General features: G+C 43.4%; 2 protein-coding genes across 6 annotated transcripts in view; both read left to right on the forward strand.

Moving 5' to 3' along the window:
• DTD1 (D-aminoacyl-tRNA deacylase 1) overlaps positions 1–11,827 on the forward strand; it is a 179,096-nt gene extending 167,269 nt beyond the window's left edge. For both annotated transcript variants that reach the window (XM_032351518.1, XM_032351515.1), the window contains one exon: positions 11,245–11,827. In XM_032351518.1, the coding sequence (XP_032207409.1) occupies positions 11,245–11,286 (42 nt within the window). In that variant the 3' untranslated portion in view covers positions 11,287–11,827. The remainder of the gene's footprint in view (positions 1–11,244) is intronic.
• A 4,125-nt stretch (positions 11,828–15,952) lies between these two features.
• The window catches only part of SCP2D1 (SCP2 sterol binding domain containing 1), a 40,471-nt gene continuing 33,520 nt past the window's right edge, over positions 15,953–22,903 (forward strand). For all 4 annotated transcript variants that reach the window (XM_032351520.1, XM_032351519.1, XM_032351523.1 and 1 more), the window contains exon 1: positions 15,953–16,094. The gene's annotated coding sequence lies outside the window, so the exon portion shown is untranslated. The remainder of the gene's footprint in view (positions 16,095–22,903) is intronic.

A 22,903-nucleotide genomic window follows, 5' to 3' on the forward strand; every position in this document is an offset into this window, starting at 1 on the left:
AATTCCTCATGGACTTGTAGGTATTTATTTTTTGCTTTTCTAAAATCAGTGGAAGTTTAAAACCTGTAATCATATTTAATTCTGAAGTTATTGCAAATTGGGTAGTATAGAACTTGGGGTAAATCATGCTACAGTTGACCCTTGAACAGCATGGGTTTGAACTCTGTGGATCCCCTTATCGTGGATTTCTTTCAGTATATATATGTTGGAAGATTTTTTGGAGATTTGCAACAATTTGAAAAAGCCAACAGATAAACCCTGTAGCCTAGAAATAAAAAAAAAATTAAAAAGTTAGGCATGTCGTGAATGCACAAATGTGACTACCATAAAATACACATAAACCTATTATAAAAAGTTAAAATTTATCAAAACTTATACATAGAAATACTTAACAGACCATATGTGGCACCATGTACAGCGGAGAGACATGTAAACAAGCGTGAAGATGCAGTATTAAATGGTAACTGCGTAAAATTAACTACAGCACATGCTATATACTACCATAATAATTTCCTGAGCACCTCCTGTTGTTGTGGTGAGCTCAGGCATTGTGAGTATCTGCGTCAGATGTTGTGTGATGTTCCATCATCTCCGTGTGAGCGAGCAGTTTGTCTCTACAGTAAATTATGGATCGTGGTAAAAAGTGGTCTGTCACAGTTCTTGCATATTTTTCATCATGTTTCGTGCAATATCCTCACCCTTGAATAACACTGTGGGACCCATCCTAGGTGCCACTAGTGCTGCTGGAAGTGCTTCCAAGAACCAGAGAAAAGACATGACGCTGTAAGAAAACGTTGAATTGCTTGATGTGTACCACTGCGGTCTGAAGCTGCAGTGCCCACCATTTCAGGATAAATGAATCCAGGGTAAGGAATATTGAAAAAAAAAAAAAAAAAAAAAAGAAGAAAAGGAATTTCATGAAGCCCTTGCTGCAGCTATGCCTGTAGGCCTGGAAACCTTGCACTTCTTGATTGCTGTGAGAAAGGCGTACCTATAGACTGAAAGATGATTTGAGAAAAGAAAAGGTGAAATCATTATGTGATGACTTAAAGCAAAAGGAAGGTGAAGGATCTAAAACTGGAAGACTGAATGCCAGCAAAGGATGGTTTGATAATTTTAGAAAGAGGTTTGGCTTTACAAATATCAAGCAGCTTTTGCTGACCAAGAGGCAGCAGACGAGTTCCTAGACACCATTGGGAAGATCACCGAGGAGAAAGGATATCTGTCTGAACAGGTTTTTAATGCAAAGTGTCCTATTCTGAAAGAAAATGCCCCAGAGGACATTTATTAGTAAGGAAGAGAAAAAAGTATCAGGATTTAAGGCAGGAAGGGAGAGGCTAACTGCTGTTCACTGTGCAAATGCAGTTGGGTTTATGATCAGGACTGCCCTTATTTATAAAGCTGCTAACCATCCCCTGCTCCCAGCCTTGAAGGGAAAACATAAACATTAGCTGCTTTCTTTTTGGTTGCATAACAAGAAGGCTGGACAATGAGAACCCTTTTGTTGGATTGGTTCCATTGATGCTTTGTTCCTGAAGTTAAGGAGTACTTTGCCAGGAGGGACTGCTTTTTAAAGTTTTTCTGATACTGGGCAATGCCCTGGCTGCAGAACCCCATGAGTTCAACATTGAAGGTGTCAAAGTGGTCTGTGGTCTCCAAACACATGGTCTCTAATTCAGGCTGTAGATCGGGGATCATGAGGACCCTGAAGGCTCATCACACACGGGACCATACGGAAAGTGATCTGGAAGAGAACTCCAACAGAACATCAAGAAGGTCTGCAAGGATTACTCCATTGAAGATGCCGCTGTTATTATAGAAAATGCTGTGAAAGCCATCAAGTCTGAAACAATAAATCGCTGCTGGAGAAAACTCTGTCCAGATGTTGTGCATGACTTCACAGCATGTACAACAGAGTCAGTCATGGAAATCATGAAAGAGATTGTGGATATGGTTTAAAAAAAAGAAAAGGTGTGTTGAGGGGGTGAAGGGTTTCATGATACGGATCTTGGAGAAATTCGAGAGCTAATGGGCACCACAGAGGAATTAGCAGAAGACAACTTGAAGAAGATGAGTGCTTCCAAACCAGTGTCAGGCAATGGGGAGGAAGACCTAGAAGCAACAATAGCAGAAAACAAACTATTGTCTGGCAGAAGGGTTCCAGGCATTCCTGACTGCTTTTGCCTTCTTTTATGATACAGATGCTGAAACTGAAGCAAAGGTAGAGCAGAAGGATTGGTTCCACAGAGAAGCATTTTTGGAGAAAAGAGAAAGCAAAAATGTTAGAAATGATGAGATTTTTGTTTCCATAAAGTTACTCAGAGTGTGCCTGCCTCTCCTGCCTCCAGCTCCCCTTCCACCTCCAGCTCCTCCTCTGTTCTGCCTCGCCAGGCCAGCAAGACCAGCCTCTCCTCTTCCCCCACCGCCTGCTCATCATAGGGATGGCGAGGACGGAGACCTTACTGATGATGCACTTCTACTTACTGAATAGTAAATAATCATCCTGCTGTACAGTTAGAAAACTCATGGGTTGTGTATGTGTGATTCCCATGTGAAAACCTAGCAGTCGTACAGCCCCGACTGCGTGAGACGTTTTGTGTCATCGTCATCACTGCCCACATATTCATCGTGTGCAAGATGCATATGGAAGCGGAGAGCCTATCCTTAGACAGGTGGAAGGTGAGTGATATTAATGTGAAATTGATGACACGTTTTGCCTCTTACTGTTTTATAACCTTGCTTTCAAAGAATTACCATACATTGCGCCTCTCTGTCTTAGAACTGGACAAAGTGCATACTGGCCTATCATCAGAGGTATGTGGCTCTTAAAACAGCGTTAACAGTGTTTATAGTACTGTATTATGAATACAACTGCGAAACTGTATGCCAGAAAAATTGTATAATGATTCATTCATTAGCCCATAGGCTAGGCTACCGTAAAGCAATCCTATTGCTGCCTCTTTGTTATCAACGCACTTAGCATTACACCTGTAAATAAATATGAATTTCTTTTTCACACCGTCTTTTCATTTTTGGTGTCTGGGGTTAGTAATATGGATAACGCATACAGTGTTTTGTGTTCTGTAGGACGATGACGTAGGTACTGACAATTCATTTTGCAAACAGATGAAAGCTTCTGGTGCCAATAGATACAGGACAGGACTGGGGATGTATTTTCTCCTCATGATTTTCTTTTCTTTCTTTCTTTCTTTTTTTTTTTTTTTTAAAGAATTTATTTATTTATTTGACAGACAAAGATCACAAGTAGGCAGAAAAGCGGGCAGAGAGAGAGGAGAAAGCAGGCTCTCTGCTGAGCAGAGAGCCCGATGCGGGGCTCCATCCCAGGACCCTGGGACCACGACTTGAGCTGAAGGCAGAGGCGTTAACCCACTGAGCCACCCAGGCGCCCCTCCTCATGATGTTCTTAATAACGTTTTTTCTCTCGTTTACTTTACTATGAGAACACAGTGCATAATATGTATGACGTACAGAAAATGTGTTGTCAGTAAGGCTTTGGTAAGCCTTACTGACTATTATTAGTAGTTAGTCTTTGGGGAGTCAAAAGTTCTATGGATTTTCAGCTGTGTAGGGGTTGGTGTCCCTAACCTCCACGTTATTTAAGAGTCAAAAACTAGCCATAGAAAGGACACCAGGGTGGGGGAAGCAAACTCAAGGGAACTGCAGCCCTGTTATCATTATGGCCCTGGGGAGGAGGTGGGAGAGAAGGTGGATGAGCAGGAATGACGTATTGGGGAGACCCTGTCTGGCAGGAGGGAAGATGAAAGAAAGCTTCGGAGAGGGATGGATGGAGAAGCCCAGGGCCACACCTGGTCTTCTGGCTCCAGGCTGGAGTCCTTAGGCTGATGGTTGGGTTGTCAGGGAAGCTGGACGCCTAGGGGCCTGCACTTTGGTCCCTGGTGAGAGTCCTGGCAGGAGTCTGTTGTGAGGGATGGCGGTAGGTCTCTGCGAGACTATTGCAGCTGAGTAGAAGGGGCAGCAAGACGTGGTAAGGCAACAAGATACAGCAGGAGTTAGTAGAGGGTCTCACTGCCCTATGAGGCGTGTTGAAGAGAGGGTGTGGGGGTCTGCTGAGCTGACCGTGGGTCCAGGTTGATGGAGGGAGTCTGCCCCAGAAGCGAGAGAGCCAGGAGGGTTGTGACCTCAGCTCTCCACAGCACTGCTGCTCTGCAACTCTGTGGGTCTCAACCACCATCTCCATGTGGCTCCCAGGGTGGGATGTGAGGGGTCTGTAGTGCTAGTGAGGGCAGGCAGGGGTGGGGGCTGTCGCTCCTGAGCTATCAAGTGAGGCTCAGTGGTGTCCCTGGGGCTCAGCACCAGGTACAGAACCACACCAAGCACCCAGGCACAGGGCCATTTGAGGACTCAGCTGTTGTAACACCCAGGTGAGCAGAATTACTGTGGATTCTAGATTGTGCTGCTGCTACCCAGTGGGATGGAGGTTCGTGAGGATGTTTGGATGGGCTCGTGAAAATGCAGGAGGCAAACCATTTACTGATTGGCAGTTTAAGGTGGGTGTCCAGTTGGACTTCTAACCAGAGGAGGCAGTGGAGGCCTGGTGGCTGGTACTGACATCCAGACAAGGACAGACGTGAGGGGTCCTTGAAGACCCCACTGCTGCAGCCAGCCAAGGGCCAGGGAGGAGCTGGGCTACCCCCACCTCTGGGATGATAGACATGTGCTCAGATTTGAAGACCATAAAGGAGGCCAGCAGTAAATGACAGCTGCTCCTCCAATTACATATTTGGGTTTTTTGTTGGCTTTTGTTGCCCCATCTGCTGAAATTTGTCATCCCAGTAGACCCATGAAAACATCACCAAATATTCAGATATTTCTAAGAGCTGAATTAAATAGTAACAGAAGGTGACCTTGGCACTGACTGTGCTGCACAGAAAAACAGCAGCCCCACCCCTGCCTCAGTGAGGGGAGCTGCAGTTTTCATTTGCTTTTCTTCACAAACAGAAGGAGCCCTGGGGAGCCTCATAGAACCTAAGGGAGTAGCTTTGAGTTTCCAAGGCATGAGAGAGAAAGAAAAGGCAAAAGAAAATGGAGTGAGAGATTGCATGAGCTCGGGCACAGTTTTCTTTGAAAGTGAGTCAGAAGCCTTCAGAGGACACTCCCAGGGTGCTGACATTTCTCTATCACATTGCAGATGTTTCTTATTTTATCAGATGGACAGGGAAGTGCTAAAATACACTTATGTTTTTGTCCTCTGTCTCATTTCTTCAGGCTCATTCACCTTGTGTGGAGGGTTCAAGGTTTCCTCTGAGGCAGCAGTTCCTTTTGTGCCCCCCTTTCTGGCCATAGCAGAGGCACATGGCAGCCTTTCACGAGGACCGCATGCTCTCTGCCTTTGAGTGCAAGGTCAAGTATTGCCTCATTTGAGTATTTACTTCGCTGCCATCATTAGGGTATGAGAGGAGCCCACTCTTGAGCAGTACCCCACATTTCTGTCCTCAAATGTCAACATACTTGAAACAAAGCAAGGAAAAGAATTGGAAGCTGCCATCTGTTTGCTTTTTCAAATTGACCTTTGTCTGAATAAAAGATGGATCTGGCTGAGCACATTTCTTCCTAATGAGCTAGAGAAGTTTGTGTGTATTTGAGGATAGTCGTGTTTTCACCCCAATTTGTAGAAAGTAGAATCTCTTTCATTTCCACGGCTTTCATTTTGCTTCCCTGTATCAACATTCATTCCTAGTTCAGGTGCTGGTGCTTTATGTATAAAACTGTGCCTTGGAGGTGCTGTTTTCATTTTTTTGAACTTAAAAAGTTTTTTTTAGTGGTCGCCCTAGATGTTGTAATACACACCTTAAAAAAAGACTTATTTATTTTTTTGAGAGAAAGAGCTTGTGAGTGAGTGGGAGAAGGGACAGAGGGGGAGGGAGAGAGAATCCTCAAGCTGACGCCATGCTGAGCACAGAACCCAATGTGGGACTTGAACTAATGACCCTGAGAACAAGACCTGAGCTGAGATCAAGAGTTGGGCACTTAGCCAACTGAGCCATATAGACACCCTGCAAATCCAAGTTTCTGACCCATATCATGTTTCTTCTGCCTGAAAAACCTCTTGTAACATTTCTTACAGTGCAGATCTAAGAAAGTCTATTTGCTTCACTTTTGGAGGGTAATTTCAGTGGTACAGAATTTTAGATCGGTGGTTTTTTTTCTTTCAGTGGATGAAATATTTTATTGCACTTTCTTCTTGCTTGCATTATTTCTTCTGAGAAGTCCTTTGCAATTTTCATCCTTCTTCCTCCATGGGTAAGGTGGGTTCTCAGCTGTCCCTTCCTCCTTCCTCCTGTCCTCCCATCCCCTTCAGCTTCTTTGAAGATTTTCCCTTTCTTTGTTTACAGTTTGGATCATTCTTGGCCATTATTATCTCAAATACTTCTCTGTTCTCTTTCTTTCTCTTCTTGGTATTCCAATTATGTGTATGTTATGCCTTTTGCAATTGCCCCATATCCCCTTCCCCCCATTCTGTTGTTTCTTTGCATTTCAGTTTGGAAGTTTGTTTATTAACCACTTTTTAAGCCCACTGATTCTTTGGCTGTGTCCAGTCTGCTGATGAGCCCATCCGAGGCATTCTTTCTATTATGGTGTTTTTTATTTCTAGCATTTTCTTTTGATTCTTTTTGGAGTTTCTTTATCTCTGCTGCATTACCCATCTGTTCTTACATATTGTCTGCTTTACACATTAGAGCCCTTAACATATTAATCGCAGCTATTTTCCCTTGTCTGATAATTCCAACATCTGTATCACATCTTGAGTTTCACTCTTGATGACTGCTTTGGGTCTTCTGAGCCTCTTGAACCTGTAAATGTTTGTCTTTCAATACATTTGGGAAATTTTAAGCAGATTTCTAAAGAAATTATCTTCTGCTCCATTCTCTGTCTTCTGACCTGGAGGAGGTTACTGTTCCCAAACCTTAATGTTGTTCTGAGCTTTGTTATTATACAACAGACTGAACTGCTTCCTCACTGATACATGGTCAGCACATTATGTTACTTTGCCAGCAGTAGGGTTGGATTTTCTATGGGTCTAGGCTTCCACCTTAGTTAGAGATGTTACAAATATGTAATTACAAATATGTAATTACAAATATGTAATTGTTAGAGAATTGGCAAGAACCTGGCTATAATTATTAATTCTGTCTATTGCTGAAGTATTGAGCTAAGCTTTCAGATAACCTAGAAGTATGCCATTTAATACAGTAGGTGCTACCTGTGCGTGGATATTTGAGTGTAAATTAATTAAAATTAAACACAGTTTAAAATTCATTTCCATAGTCCTATAGCTACATTTGGCTAGTGGTTGCCATATTGGGTGGTGCTGACATAGAACAAGCCCATCTCTGCAGGAAGTTCAGTTGGACAAGTGAATATTCTGAACCACTGTCAGTTCTGTAAGACTGGCTTGATTAAATATGTACACATATACATGAGCAATAGATAGGTGGAAGTTAGTTAAAAACTAATTAGTTAAATTAGTTAAAAACTAATTGCTGTCAGTTTCTTTTTTTAGTGTACCATACCAAGCTTGCCTGTCTCATTGCCGGCCTTGCTCCCTCCCTCCCTGCTTCCCCTCCGTGCTTCCTTCCATCCTTCCTTCCTCCCTCCCTTCCTGTTTTTTTCTTCTTCCCTCCCTCCCCATCCTTTCTCTCTTTTCTCCTCTTGTCTTCTCTTTTTAAATAGGCTCCACACCCAGCATGGAGCCCAATATAGGGGTCAAACTCACAACCCTGAGACTGAGACCCAAGCAGAAATCAAGATTCGGAAGCTTAACCGCCTGGGCCACCCAGGTGCCTTAAGATTTTCTGTCTTAATCAGGAAATTGAGTCATTGTCCTCATGTTCTCATCACCAGTTCGGGCCCATTTGCCCTCACGTAAAGGCAGAGATTCTTCACTTGACAATTCAGTGGAGGGCTCACTGGAATTTCTGTAAATGCTAAGTCAGATTGAATCCTCCTCTGATAACGTGGACTTCTCAGAGACTCATGTTTTCTCATAGAACAGCCTTTCTTTTCTAGGTAAGTGGAATCAGATTAGATTCCTAGCTGTAGCCTGAAATAAATACATAAAAGCTGGGTTCTTTTGACAGTGGTTTGGAGAGCAGGTCTGTGGTCTGTGTATCTTGACTCAAGCACTTACATTTTGTGGTTGCTTGAATGGCCTGAAGCCAGAAGCAGATCAGCTGGAAATCAGCATCTTTGAGAGACTCAAACAGGCTGTTGAGGAATTCCTTTCTTCTGGTGCTGGACTATTCCCTACTGCCTCTGATGTTTGCAGGCAATAAAAGAGAACCACTCCAGAAGGTTCTTTCTATAAGGCTTTGAAATTGCAGTGCTACATTATCTCAAGCATGTACTGCTCCCTGTTAGGTGCCTCCAGCCTGTAGGTCATGTCTGCCCTCAGACAGCTCACCTGACTCACAGGGACATCAGAAAACTATACTATGCGAGCAGATGCCATCCTTTCAAGGCTCTCACAGGGAGGCACATTACCCTTCCTCCAGGATTTCTAAATTTCCACTCTTTTGTGCAGAATCATGTGTTTGTTCCCTTGCACATGACGTCTGCTTAGTGCTTGTTATGTGGCAGGTGGACCACGCAGATAGCTCCCTCCCTGCCTCGCCTTTCATGCTTCAGGCCATGCCACGGCTATGTTCTCCAGCCACACCCACCTGACAGCCAGCGTCCTGGCCCCTAGATTCTTCCATGGTTATGTCTAAGAAAATGAAAAGGATCATTTGTTAAAGGTGAGACTGACAATAAAAAGCAGTATCTGTTTGACCAACCCGTGTGGTGAGGCAGTGGCTTTTGGGTGGAACAGTGTCTGTTGTTGGCTAGAAGGCTCTTGCATGCAGCTTGGGAGCTCATCACTCATGTTGTCACTGTTGATACTGGCATGAGGTGTGCCTCTTGGGTATCCCAGTATTAGAACAGTTCATTCTGAAGGAGTTCTTAGTTTAAACCCTTCAGAGTAGGTGCTTTATGAAGTCCCTAGGCCTGAGTGGTTTACTATAGAATTTGAGAACCCCTGGGATGAAAACTCTCAGGATCCCTTCCAGTTCTGTGATTCTCTGGTAGGGAATTGGAATTTCTGAATTGTCTTTCTCATAAAATTTCTTTTGAAAGCCATTTTGTATTGCAGAATTAATGTTCGTTCATTACAGAAAATTTTTTAAAATGCCAGAATGCTCAAAGAAAATAAAACTCACCTGCCATTTCATTGAAGATAATCATTATTAACATAATGCTTTTATAACATTTTCTCTAATCAGATAATTCTGTATCTCCTTCTCTAATTTTACATAAAGACAGACTATATATAATGTCATATAATGTCACTGCTTTTATCATCTGATGAAATATTGTGAACATTTTCCAGGTCATTTATTCTTCTTCAACAAACTTGACCATTTCCATCTGCGCATCAGACATTGGAAGCGTAAATTTATTATCTCAGAGCTTTGAAACATGTAGAATATTTATTTGAAGTAAATGTAGAAGAATAATATACTAAAGCAGGATCCCAAAGCTCATTTTAAAAGTTCAGAAACAAAGGTTTTAAACTGTACCAAGAAAACGAAGTTCCCCAAAGGTCAGTGTGAGATCCAATTTCAGGATTTTAATTATAAGTGTTGCAGATGAGGAAAGAGGCATTAATACACCTCAGGTGTCTAGATTTGGGTTAACATCTTGATTAAAATACAGGAGCATATGGATTTCTTACCCTGACTCAAAAATGGACGTAATATGGTCCCCAGAAATTATGTTGTGTAATCCCTATCCCTTTGTGGTCTTTGAGATCTCTCTTAGGAAGTAGTGCAGGACTGTGGCTTGTGGATTTTAGAGCATGAGGGTAGACCTTGGGGAAAATTTCAGTCCTTTGCTTGGGTCCATATACAACTGAAGAATATAGCTGCAGTTAAGTTAGCCTTTCTAGTGTGAGTCCATGGGCCTCCATAACCAGCTGGGTGCAGGAATGGAAGACTCCTAATTCTGTGGAGGTATCTGCTCATAATACGGCCCTTTTCTAAGAATGCAACCTGTGCTGGGTATGTCCAGAAGCATATTCAAAGATGTGTGGTATCACTATGCAACCTACTATTATAAGAAACTTTTGCTTGTACTGAAGTTCACCCAATTAGAATTTAGATCTGAGGGAATAGAAACTGTTGTTTCTTGGATGTCAATCGCCTGCCTCACAAATCTTGGCAAGACAAGCTGGTTTTTCTTGTAGCCTCAGAATTATCAAGGGAAACTTGAGACACTGGGATATTTTATACTGAAGAACCTACCATCCTTTGAGCAATATTAAAAATAACTCAAAAGCAAGTGTTTAGTTTATTCCCTGTACCTATGCTTTATATTTAGGTTCCCCTCTGCCTCCCTCATGATTGAAAGGATTTGGAAATGAGACTTTTGTGTCTTTTTTCAAGGACTTTGTCTATTTCATCTGTGTTGTCTGATTTGTGGGAATAAAATTGTTTGTGACATATGCTTTTTTATCCTTTTAATGTCTATAATAAAATGTACTGATGTTGCCTCTTTGATTCCTGATATTCATAACTTATGTCTTCTTTTTTCCTAGTAGGTCTGGCAAGAGGTTTATCAAGTTTATCGATCTTTCTAATTATTTATTTTTGCTTTCCATTTATTTTTTGTTTTTGTTTGAAATTTCACTAGTTTCTGTTCTAGTCTTCATTTTTCTTCTTCTGCTCGCTTTGGGTTTTATTCTGCTTTTATTCTTTTAGTTTCTTAATGTGGAAGCTCAGATTATTGATGTGATAGCTTTTTTCTTTTCTAATACAAGCTTTGATGTTATGAATTTCCCTCTACATACTGCCTTAGATGCATATCACAGATGGCGATATGTTGCTTTTTCATTTACGTTCAGTTTAAAATATTTTCTCATTTCTCTTTGATCCAAAGGCCATTAAGAAGTGAGTTAATTCCCAGATATCTAGAATCTCTTCGAGCTCTAAGGACGAGGTTCTAATAAATTGGAGACTTCGGTGAGAAGTTGTTTGGATTTATACATGACAACATGGCAGATCGTTCATTATAAAGTGAAACACTGTCATGCTGTTGTCATTGTATGAACTGAAAGGGTGTCTTCAGCTGTTTGTTTAGGCCTGGTTATATATATATATATTTTAAATAGGATTTGAAGGTGTATTTTGGGACCTCCTGTAATGTGTTTTATCTTTGTTCTTTTAGTGCATTATCATTGGGTGGAACTGGATCCTGAAAAATCCATGAAAGATGCTGTGTACCTTCTCTGCTTTAAGAATTTGGAACTGAATCATGAAAAGGAAGACAGAAATAAGAAATTGGGACCCTGAGTAGCCCTGCAGAAACAAAGCAGAACAAAACAAAACACCACCACCAAAGGAATGATACCATTTTCTGTTGTTGCTATGGTCTTAGTGAAAGTGGGTGCTGGCGGTGTGGGGGCGTGCACCCCGGGCACATGGCAGCAGGGCGTATCCCCATGCTCTCCCCATGCAAAGACTTTGCTGGTTCCTGTGATTTCTTGGCTTGCTTTTGAAACAGGCTGGCCCCACATCATTTGTTATAGAGTCCTCCTTTTACATGTGTCCATGATGGGTCTCCACTGCATTCATGCTGTCCATGTTCTTCCCAACACGGGCTAAGCCAGGGCACCGGTTAAGGTGTAAAGAGAGCAAACATTGGTGATAATGTATTGTGTAAGACCTTTGCATCTTGTAAATTTTCTCATTTTTCTAAAAAGAAATAATAAAATCCTAAACCCCAACAAACCACTTTATTATTAAACAAATCCTGCTGTGTTTGTGCTTAATGATTTTGTCTGTAGAAATACAATACATATGATCCCACTCTGTGTATAATCTATACTTCTTTTCAAATAACCCCCCTCCAAGAGGCCTTCCCTCATTACCTACGCAAATCTCTGATTCCATGGTAAGAGCCTATACACTGGTAATTTGTAGTTGATGGCATTTTACTCAGACATGAGATGGCAGGAGAGGGGAGTATACATGGGAAGGTAATCCAGTTTTGGAATGGCCCAATGACTGAGAGCCAGTGTGGCTGCCATCTCTGCCATTCACCTTTGGGAGGTCAAGAAAGGTCTCGGCATGTTGGACCATACAGATATCCCCTCTCCAGGAGCTGAATGGTTGTCCTTATATCCAGCCGGTATCCTCACAGTTCTGTGAAGAAGGAACCACATTCAGCCAAAGAGTTTCTCAGTTCATTTTAATCCATTAGTGGCTCAACTATAGTGGTCATTTTTAGACATTATCTGATGTTAGTAGTTACATATGTGTTACTATATATAGCATATATTTATATAACATCTCTAATATTGCTTATACAAACAGAATTATCCTCTCTTGAAATACTTCTTGCCTAACTGTAAGGAAGACATCTTTATTTGGCATTTTTGTAATGCCGAAACTCAGTGTCCTTTATAATAATATTTGAGTCTGTCTCATCTGACTCAGTTGTCTACTTCAAATAAAAACATAGAAAGTGTGAGAAATAGAAAAAGCCCTCAAGTTATAGCTCCAGTGTACATTCAAGTACTTGGAATATGGAGTTGGGAAGGCATTTGCCAGACTGCCTTTCTCTGAACCAATACAGGTGATTGGAATAATCCATTATAGCATGAACCTCTGGATTTGAAATCATTACATTCCAGATGCAAATCCCCAGTCGGCTTCCCCACTAGTATGGGCAGTGAGGTCCAAGAGGCTCTCCTGTTTGAATTATCTGTATAGGCCTCTATAGGCTGAATTAAAATTCACTGTGAAGTTACTCCAAACTACAGTTTTGTAAACTTGGCTGTAAGGTCGAGGACTTCCTGAACACATTTGTCAGACATTTCTCTGCCACAGCATTTTATCGCCACCAATTAATGCTTACTGAACAGCTCCGGCCTGCCCTTGTGCTAATTGGTCACGAGGATGGCACAGAGAGAAGAGCTAATGTACTTGATGTCTGCACAGTGGTGAAATGATAAAGACCCTCATAGCCCACAGTCCGGTTCCTGGATCCCATCTTAAAGGGACACAGAAAAATTGGGGCATGAGTGGAGTCATGTGGGCAGTTGGCTGAAGGATCTGAAAACCATGAAGGACTGAAGGGGAGGGAAAAAACTGAATAATTTGAAAGGTCTGGACAAGACACTTGGGCCAGGAAAGAAAAGAGGAGCCACGGGTATAAGTTGCATTAACGCAGATGCTGGCTTGATAACAAGGTAAATCTTTCCAACGTGATTCAGAAGTAGACAGTGATGTTAGGAGCATTTAGCATTTGGGCAGAAGTTCTGAGGTTTCTTAATGTGTGCAGAGAATTTTATTTGGTTAATTTAAAAATCCTCCCTCACGGTTTGCAGCAAACCTGGTAAATGTCAGAATATGGCTGCTATTTTTGTAGCATCGGATTGAAGGAAGCTTTTCCACCATCCTGAAGGCCACTTTCAATTCTTAGAAAGGAAAGAAGCCGCCTGTCCACTAAAAACTGGCTCAACAGGGTCAGATCTAACCCCAGGGCAAGGTTGTAAAATAAAAATAAAAGCTCAGGAAGAAACCCCATGACATTCACAGCTGCATCGGAAGGATAGTTAATTCTGCCTTCTCCTACCTCTTCACTCTCTTACGGAAGATCATTTCTGACCCTTACCATGGGACTCACAGCCAAAACTAGATTTGGGGTGCAGTTGCACTCGGAAAATATAAAACTCAGTCTTTATGCCCTCCTATCATCTGCATCTCCTGCTTGCTGCTTATTTTCAAGCTTGCTGTTTACTCTCCATTAAAACATCACTTGAATGGGAATGGAGAGGAGAATCATCCCATGTATGGCTTCTCTGAGAAGGCTTGGCAGACTGCAGGACTGTACTTTAAACAGAGCAATGTCCAATAACAGTGGATAACAGGGTCTGTTTCATTTGCCTTTCATGGTTTACTTTATAGGAGACCAAGCTCTTGGGAGGTGCAAAACACACACTGGAGAAAGGCAGCTTCTGGGGCTGGACGTAGTATCATGTCATGGTTGGTGGTCCTTGGGAAGGCATTTTCTCTACCAAGCTGCATCCTGAAGAGATGGGTGCACCGCTGCCAGAGAAAGCGGTAGTTCATTGATTTGATTGTAGGGAACAAATGGTTCCACAAACATACCCTTTCCTCTGACATGTCATTTTAGTCATTCCAAAACCAGAGAGGTGATCTTCTCTGTCAGATGGTCAGATTTCCTGCTGTTTTTCAGCTAGGCACTGTCAGAATTTTTAATTTGCAGCTCATTACTGATTTGGACGTTTTAGGAGTAGAGTTAACCTCATTTCAGAAAACACAGACTAATAGCAAAGGTAGAGCCTCCTGTTAATCATATTCGAGAAGAAGGTGGAAAATCTGGGATTCGAGGCGAGGCTGCCTCTCACTGTTGCTGCTAATGTCCTTATTTTCTTCTGGGGTACAGGCACTTGTGCATTAAATTTGTAAAGGTCTGGAAATTAAAACCTTAAATTTCTATCATGAAAGTACCTAATAGTGATGGTATTTTAGATTTGTTAACATTAATTTTTGATAAGAAAATTCATATTTGTAGGGATCCTTAAAATAACTCTGCTTGTTTTTTAACCACCTCTGAGGGTTGGTGCATGAAAGTCTCTGTCATCAAGCAGGAAGTACACCGTGGTGTCTGTGGGGGGACATTCCGTAGACGGTCACTCTGCAGCAGGAATGGGCTCCGCCCAGGGACCAGTCCAAGATGGCAGTCTCCTGGAGGGAGCTGAGGTCTGAAGGATGAGGTGGAGTTGGCCCGTTGAAAGTGGTGTGCCATGGAGGAGGGAAAGCCTTCAGGTGCAGCGCCTCAAGTTGTGAGTGAAGGGGGGTTCAGACACCTGCCAGCAGGCTGGTGGGGCTGGATTCGGGGAGATCGGAGACACATGGAAGAATATGGACTGGAGCAGGTGGGGAGTAAGGAGCAAGGACAGGCCCCACAGAGGTTCATGCATTTAAGCTTCATCACCTCTCCCTCCTCCTTCTCCAGCTCAGTTTGTTCTAGTTCTGCAGTTTCTCACATGACCTGGTCTTGAGCGTGACCTGGAGGACTGGGTACAGCTCTGCTAGTGTGCGGTGACTGAGGCCACTGGACAGTGGTGTGGAGGTCCCAATGGCCAAGGGGTGGCCCAGACTTGGAGTTTGCATCCTGGCTCTGCGACAGAGATGACCCGTGATCTTGGGACAGTGTGTGTGTTTCTTCAGCTCTCTGAGCTTCACCCTACATCTGTACTCCTGGATTATAAGGGTTAAATGAGAGATGTACACAAGGTGCTAGACACATGGTGGTGTCTGCTCAGGGTGCCAGGCTGTGGCCCTGTGCTGATGCAGCTCAGTGTGGCTGAAGCTGTTTGCTTTCAGACCTGCACCCCAGCTCTGGCCTGGTGCTCCCCAGGCCTGCAGGCATCTGAAATCCCAGGTTTACATCCTATAGCCACTGTCTGGTCTGTGAAGAACCCAAACAAAGAACTGAATTCTGTTTCTGTTGGACTAGGCCATGCTTCTGGACTGTGGAAATATTTCAGATGGCATGCTGGCTCTTCCAGCTTTATGCCATCTCCAGACAAGTTTTCTGTACCTTTGCCCAAGTCCAGGCTAACCCTGATGCACAGGAGAGAGTTGGCACTCTGTTAGAAATCTTTCAGGTCTGGAGCTGCATTCTTTATATCCTCATTCAACCCCCATTGCTCCATTCCATGTCACCCGTTCTCGCAGAAATCATGCTATACTGTTTTTATGGTATTTTAGTGATTAACCCGATAATCCTGTCAGAAGAAATATTAGGACAGCACAGCATGTTACTTGTGAACTTGTGCAGGCTTCCAGTGTTTGCTGGGTTCTTTACCTCAGGCTTACAGACCATCTGTTTCATCATCAATTCTAGAATGTTTTCAGGAAACTGCATCTCACTGGCCTGTCTCCTGTGTCCAGAATCCATCTCTTAAAACTCAGATTTTTGGCATTTTTGGTCTTCTCTCCCCTCTTTTCATTTCAGAAGATTATTTTTTCGAGTTATGAGTGGTAAGTCTGTTCTATAATCCCATCTGTAAGTCATTTCAGGACTTTTGAAACTTCAGTTCGTTCAGAGATCCTCGTAAGTCTATCTCTTCACCCACCAGGGGCTTCAAGTCCCCCGTTATGATGTTTCTTTTGTTCTTTTGAAGTTTGAAACATTTGCCTTACAGGAGTAGACAAAATAACTTTTTTTGGGGGGGGAGATTTGATTTACTTATTTGACAGAGATAGTGAGAGAGAGAGAGAGAGAATGAACAAGGGAGCAGCAGGCAGAGGGAGAAGCAGTTTTCCTGCTGAGCCGGGAGCCTGATGCGGGGCTCAATCCCAGAACCCTGGGATCATGACCTGAACTGAAGGCAGACACTTAACTGACTGAGCTACCCAGGTGCCCCTAAAATAACTCTTAATTTGAGCATGTATCTAGGGCTGAAAACTAGTCTAAGCCCTTTATGTATATCATCCCCACAGCCCTTTTGTTGCTCCCACTTTACAGCTGGGGAAATTGACTCAGAAAAGCGAACTGTCAAGAGCTGTGAAGCATCTCAGATCTAGCTCTGTTTACAGAGTGACCAAGGTAGCCCAGTGTCACGGGTGCCGGCAGCCGGCAGGATACCCAGTGTGTGATAGGGCTGAGCTTTGTTGCTCACACCAGTACTTGGACCAGCCCCTGCTCTCATGCACTCTGTGTCATCTGTCAGAGAGCCAGGTGAACCTCACGCACAGTGGGCCACGCTACAAAAGGATCCAGAAAAGCCAAATCTTTCATAATGCCTTGGGAGAGAGACACACTGTCTCTTCCAAGGCTGTTTGCTACTTAAACATCCTCAGAAGTATAGTCCCCAAGCAAAGCAGTCACCACCGGTGCTCATGAGATGCACAGAAACATCAGAGACCATGAAAATGATCACCCGCCGGGAACTTAGCCCAAATCAGCCTGTCAGCAGATAGTGGAGTCAGGGTTCAGAGCCAGGCCAGCAGGCCCCCCTGGACTGCTGCCATGACACTGTACAGGTGCCCTTCTCACACACTGGGTCTCTCATGTTGTTGTCACCCCCCTTTCCTTGCCACACATTCCATCTTTGATGCGTTACTTCCCGTTCGCTTGTCCAGACCCCTCCTCTGCCCTTCTCTGGACTTCCTCGAGGCTGACCCATGTGCTCTTGCTTCTGGCTTCTTGTTGGGTTGGGAGCAGAGGAGGCCCCTGTGGTGCTCTGAGGACTCAAAGCATGAGGGCTGGTGTGGGTTCCCCATCTCCTTCCCTCCATGAGAGCAAAGGTGGCAGCCCTGCCAGGAGATCTTCTCCCACAGCTGTTTCTAAGTTTTCTAGCCTTCCCCTACCACCCCACTCCCCACAGCCTGCTGCCATGGCAAGCTGCTCGTCTCAAGGTTTCCTTCCTAGTGAAATTTCTTTAGAAAATTTTCTTTCCTAGTCCTTCCTATATCATGTATGTTATTTAACAGTTTAACCTGAGCACACTTCTCTCCTTTTACTTCGAATTCCCCAGTGAGGTCCTGCGTTTCAAGTGCTCACTGTCTTGGTGTTATAGGACAGAGAGGGCCTGGACTTTCTTCCTCTTCTTCTTCTTCTTCTTCTTCTTCTTTTTTTTTTTTTAAGATTTTATTTATTTATTTGACAGAGATCACAAGTAGGCAGGGAGGCAGGCAGAGAGAGAGGAAGGGAAGCAGGCTCCCTGCTGAGCAGAGAGCCTGATGTGGGGCTCAATCCCAGGACCCTGAGATCATTACCTGAGCTGAAGGCAGAGGCTTAAACCCCTGAACCACCCAGGCGCCCCCCTTCTTCCTCTTCTAACACTCACCTTAAAGGAAGCTATGATGGCATCCCATGTGTCCTCAAGTCTCTTAATACCTTTACATAATGCCCATTCAAGACCCCACAAATCCTTTCCATCTGAGTCTTCCTGTTGTCCATTAGCAGGTTATTCAGTAGAACTGGGGTGGTAACCTGAGGGCAACACCAGTACTCCCCAATTCTGGACCATTTGGAATGGTATTCAGAGGAAATGGGCTTTGGTCTCAAGGGTCTTGTCTCTCATCAGAGGCAGGTTCTGCCTTCTTTGTACTATAATGAATGGGTGCTCCCTGCACCCCTCTACCTCTGGAGGCTCTGTATGGGAGATGGGAAAAGCCAGTGATGGCTCAGGGCTTGGCATTTCAAGCAAACAGAACAGAAAGAGCTATATACATCTGGCCAGAAGCCCCATGTCTGGTTTCTCATCCTGTGCAAGTTCTTAGAAGTCCAGCTTGGCCTCTGAGTCTCTTTCTTGTCTGGACACTGGCTGTGCCTCCTGCAGGTGAGACTCAAGGCTGTTATACCTGAAGACAGGTATGGCAAGATGGCAGCTGCTCAGCCATCTGAGTTGATGCAGCCAATGCTGGATCGGCAGTGGGGGTGGGTGGGGTGACTGGTTTGGGAGTCAGGGACTGATCCTTACGCCTGCTTTTCTTGCAAACTCTGGGCTCCAGACTTGGGTTCTGTAAGTTGTGGTCTGGGATCAGATCGCGGCATGAGAGGGCACGAAAGAGGACTGCTGGGTCTCTGTGGGCATCCGCTAACTTGTTTTCGAGTTACTTTTTGGCATACATTGATGCAAGTGTTGCTGCTGAAAAGGAAAACAGAAATTCCACATGGATAACTGACAGCAAGGAATGTTCTCCCCATATTTCTCACTACTATCTGAAGAAGGGATGCTTCCAAATAAGGACAGGGACAGAGGAGGCCTTCCCTGCTTAGTGGGGGAGTCCCAGAGAGAGCCAAACCAAGCTGCACTATGCTTGAGAGCAAGGCCACAGGCATAATTGTGATCCTCGAACACCAGCAACAATTTGCCTCTCAATAGAGTGGGGTTGGTTCCCTCGACATGCTATGTTCCAGATACCCCACCGTCCCCAGGATGGCAATAACCCATTTTAGTAAGCTTGTCCCTCTGAAAAGAAGTCTATATTAACAAAAAATAAACATTATTTTGGCATTTGGGGGCAGTTATATGAAGACACTAGAAATATGGAGGAAAAAATCCTTGGATTGCCAGGAATGTAATAATAACCTATTATGGGGTTTAAAGGATTACTTTTTAAGCCTTTTATTTGGAAATAATTTCAAACTTACATAACAGTTGCAAGAATAGTGCAAAAAACATCTTTATACCCTTTACCCGGATTTGCCTGCTGCTAACATTTTGCCCCATTTGCTTTATCATTCCTCCCTGTCCATGTATGTGTGTGTTTGTGTCTGTGTGTGTCTGTGTATTGCTTGTTCCTCTAATTCATAGTCCTTGTTCTAATTTTATTGAATGGCCCAATAACATCCTTTGTTGCTACATTTTATCTTTTAGTAATAGGTTCAGTCTAAGATCAGGCTGTCTTTCTGTAGCTGCTTTTTCCTCCAGAGTAGCTCACAAGCAGAACACTTCCCCACTGTGGGCCATAGTTTCCTCTGTAAGATATAGGGGCGAGAGTGGCTGACATCTGCATTCTGTGATTATTTGATGGCCTGGGCACAGTGCTTTACATGACAGGTGTCCTTTATTTATTTTTTTATTAACATATAATGGATTATTTGCTTCAGGGGTACAGATCTGTGAACCATCAGTCATACACAACTCACACCACTTGCCATACCACATATCCTCCCCAATACCATCACCCAGACACTCTGTCCCTCCCAACCCCCTCCCCTTCAGCAACCCTCAGTTTTTTTCCTGGGATTAGGAGTTTTTTTTTTTTTTTAAAGATTTTATTTATTTATTTGACAGACAGAGATCACAAGTAGGCAGAGAGGCAGGCAGAGAGAGAGGAGGAAGCAGGCCCACCGCTGAGCAGAGAGCCCGATGCGGGGCTCGATCCCAGGACCCTGAGATCATGACCTGAGCCGAAGGCAGCGGCTTAACCCACTGAGCCACCCAGGCGCCCCAGATTAGGAGTTTCTAATGGTTTGTCTCCCTCCCTGGTCCCATCTTATTTCATTTTTCCCTCCCTACCCCCCACGACTCCCCATCCTACCTCTCAAATTCCTCATATCAGAGAGATCGTATGATAATTGCCTTTCTCTGATTGACTTGTTTCGCTTAACATTATACCCTCTAGTTCCATCCACATCATTGCAAATGGCAAGCTTTGGGGGTTTTGATGGTTGCACAGTATTCCATTATATATATATATGTGTGTGTGTGTGTGTGTGTGTGTGTGTGTGTGTACCACATCTTCTTTATTCATTCATCTGTTGATGGACATCTAGGTTCTTGCCATAGTTTGGCTATTGTGGACATTGCTGCTGTAAACATTCAGGTGCACGTGCCCTTCGGATCACTACATTTGTATCAGTAGTGCAATTGCTGGGTCATAGGATAGCTCTATTTTCAACTATTTGAGGAACCTCCATGCTGTTTTCCAGAGTGGCTGAACCAGCTTGCATTCCCACCAATGGTGTAGGAGGATTCCCCTTTCTCTGCATCCTCGCTAACACCTGTCGTTTCCTGACTGGTTAATTTTTGCCATTCTGACTGGCATGAGGTGTTATCTCATTGTGGTTTTGACTTGTATTTCCCTGATGCTGAGTGATGTTGAGCACTTTTTTATGTGTCTGTTGGCCATTTGGATGTCTTTTCTGAAGAAATGTCTTCATATCTTTTGCTCATTTCTTGATTGGGTTATTTGTTCTTTTTGAGTATTGAGTTTGATAAGTTCTTTATAGATTTTCGATACTAGCCCTTTACCTTATATGTCATTTGCAAATATTTTCTCCCATTCTGTCAGTTGTCTTTTGGTTTTTTGACTGTTTCCTTTGCTGAGCAAAAGCTTTCGATCTTGATGATCAAAATAGTTCATTTTTGCCCTTGCTTCCTTGCCTTTAGCAATGTTTTAGGAAGAAGTTCCTGCAGCTGAGGTTGAAGAGGTTGCTGCCTGTGTCCTTGTCAAGGATTTTGATGGAATCCTGTCTCATATTGAGGTCTTTCATCCATTTTGAGTCTATTTTTGTGTGTGGTATAAGAAAATGGTCCAGTTTCATTTTTCTGTATGTGGCTGTCCAATTTTCCCAACACTATTTGTTGAAGAGACTGTCCTTTTTCCACTGGACATTCTCTCCTGCTTTGTTGAAGGTTAGTTGACCATAGAGTTGAGGGTCCATTTCTGGTCTCTCTATTCTGTTCCATTTATCTACGTGTCTGTTTTTGTGCCAGTACCACATTGTCTTGATGATTACAGCTATGTAATAGAGCTTGAAGTCTGGAATTGTGATGCCGCCAACTTTTTGGTTTTCTTTTTCAACATTCCTCTGGCTACTTTGGGGTGTTTTCTGGTTCCCTATAAATTTTAGGATTATTTGTTCCATTTCTTTGAAAAAAGTTGATGGTATTTTGATAGGGATTGCATTAAACATGTAGATTGCTTTAGGTAGCATAGACATTTTCACAGTATTTATTCTTCTAATCCATGAACATAGAACATTTTCCCATTTCTTTGTATCTTCCTCAATTTCTTTCATGAGTACTTAATAGTTTTCTGAGTACAGATTCTTTGCCTCTTTGGTTAGGTTTGTTCCCAGGTATCTTATGGTTAGGGTGCAGTTGTAAATGGGATTGACTCCTTAATTTCTCTTCCTTCTGTCTTCTTGTTGATGTATAGAAATGCAACATATTTCTGTGCGTTGATTTTATATCCTGACACAACTGAATTCCTATATGAGTTCTAGCAGTTTTGGGGTAGAGTCTTTTGGGTTTTCCACATATAGTATTATATCATCTGCAAAGAGTGAGAGTTTGACTTCTTCTTTGCTGATTCCGATGCCTTTTATTTTTTTGTTGTCTGATTGCTGAGGCTAGGACTTCTAGTGCTATGTTGAATGACAGTGGTGATAGTGGATATTCCTGGCCTGTTCCTGACCTTAGTGGAAAAGCTCTCAGTTTTTCCCCATTGGGAATGATATTCACTGTGGGTTTTTCATAGATGGCTTTGATGATAGTGAGATATATGCCCTCTATCCCTACACTGTGAAGAGTTTTGGTCATGGAAGGATGCTGTACTTTGTCAAATGCTCTTTCAGCCTCTATTGAGAGTATTGTGTGGTTCTTGTTCTTTCTTTTTTTAATGTATTGTATCACATTGATTGATTTTCAGATGTTGAACCAACCTTGCAGCCCTGGAATAAATCCCACCTGGTTGTGGTGAATAATCCTTTTAATGTGCTGTTGGATCCTATTGACCAGTATTTTGGTGGGAAATTTTGCATCCATGTTCATCAAGGATATTGGTCTAATTCTCCTTGATGGGGTCTTTTCTGGTTTGGAATCAAAGTAATGTCTTTGCCGAAGATGGAATTGCACTGCCCTTGCCAGGGGCTAGGCTAAGAAATCTGCTTAGGTTCGCTCTCAGGAGTTTTTGTTCCCTGAATGCTTTCTGTAGACTTCTGGAGGCAGCCTCCCAATCTCCAGCCCAGAGGAGCCGAGAGCTTGGGGCTCCACTCCTCAGTGTGCCCTCAGAGAAAAGGGGTCAATCACTCCCATCTCCCTGGTCTCCAGCCACACTTCGAGTGAACCCAACATGTAACTGAGTGTTTCTATCTCTGGCGCACAGCCCTGTTTCGAGTATCCAAATCCAGCAGTTTCCTTCCACACCACCACTCCAAAGGAGGAAGGTGAGTCTAACTGGATCTGCCACTTGTGGGGTCCCTGCTCAAAGAGCAGTGGCCCAATGTGCCTCAGATCACGGTTTAAGGTAACCTCGAGCTGAGAGCTCACTCCTCAGCTCTGTCTCTGCAGCCAGCTTCCCTGCTCCAATACCTGGGAGTTCTGCTGCAT

The sequence above is a fragment of the Mustela erminea genome, chromosome 7 (assembly GCF_009829155.1).
Source record: "Mustela erminea isolate mMusErm1 chromosome 7, mMusErm1.Pri, whole genome shotgun sequence".
Classification (NCBI taxonomy): Eukaryota; Metazoa; Chordata; class Mammalia; order Carnivora; family Mustelidae; genus Mustela; species Mustela erminea.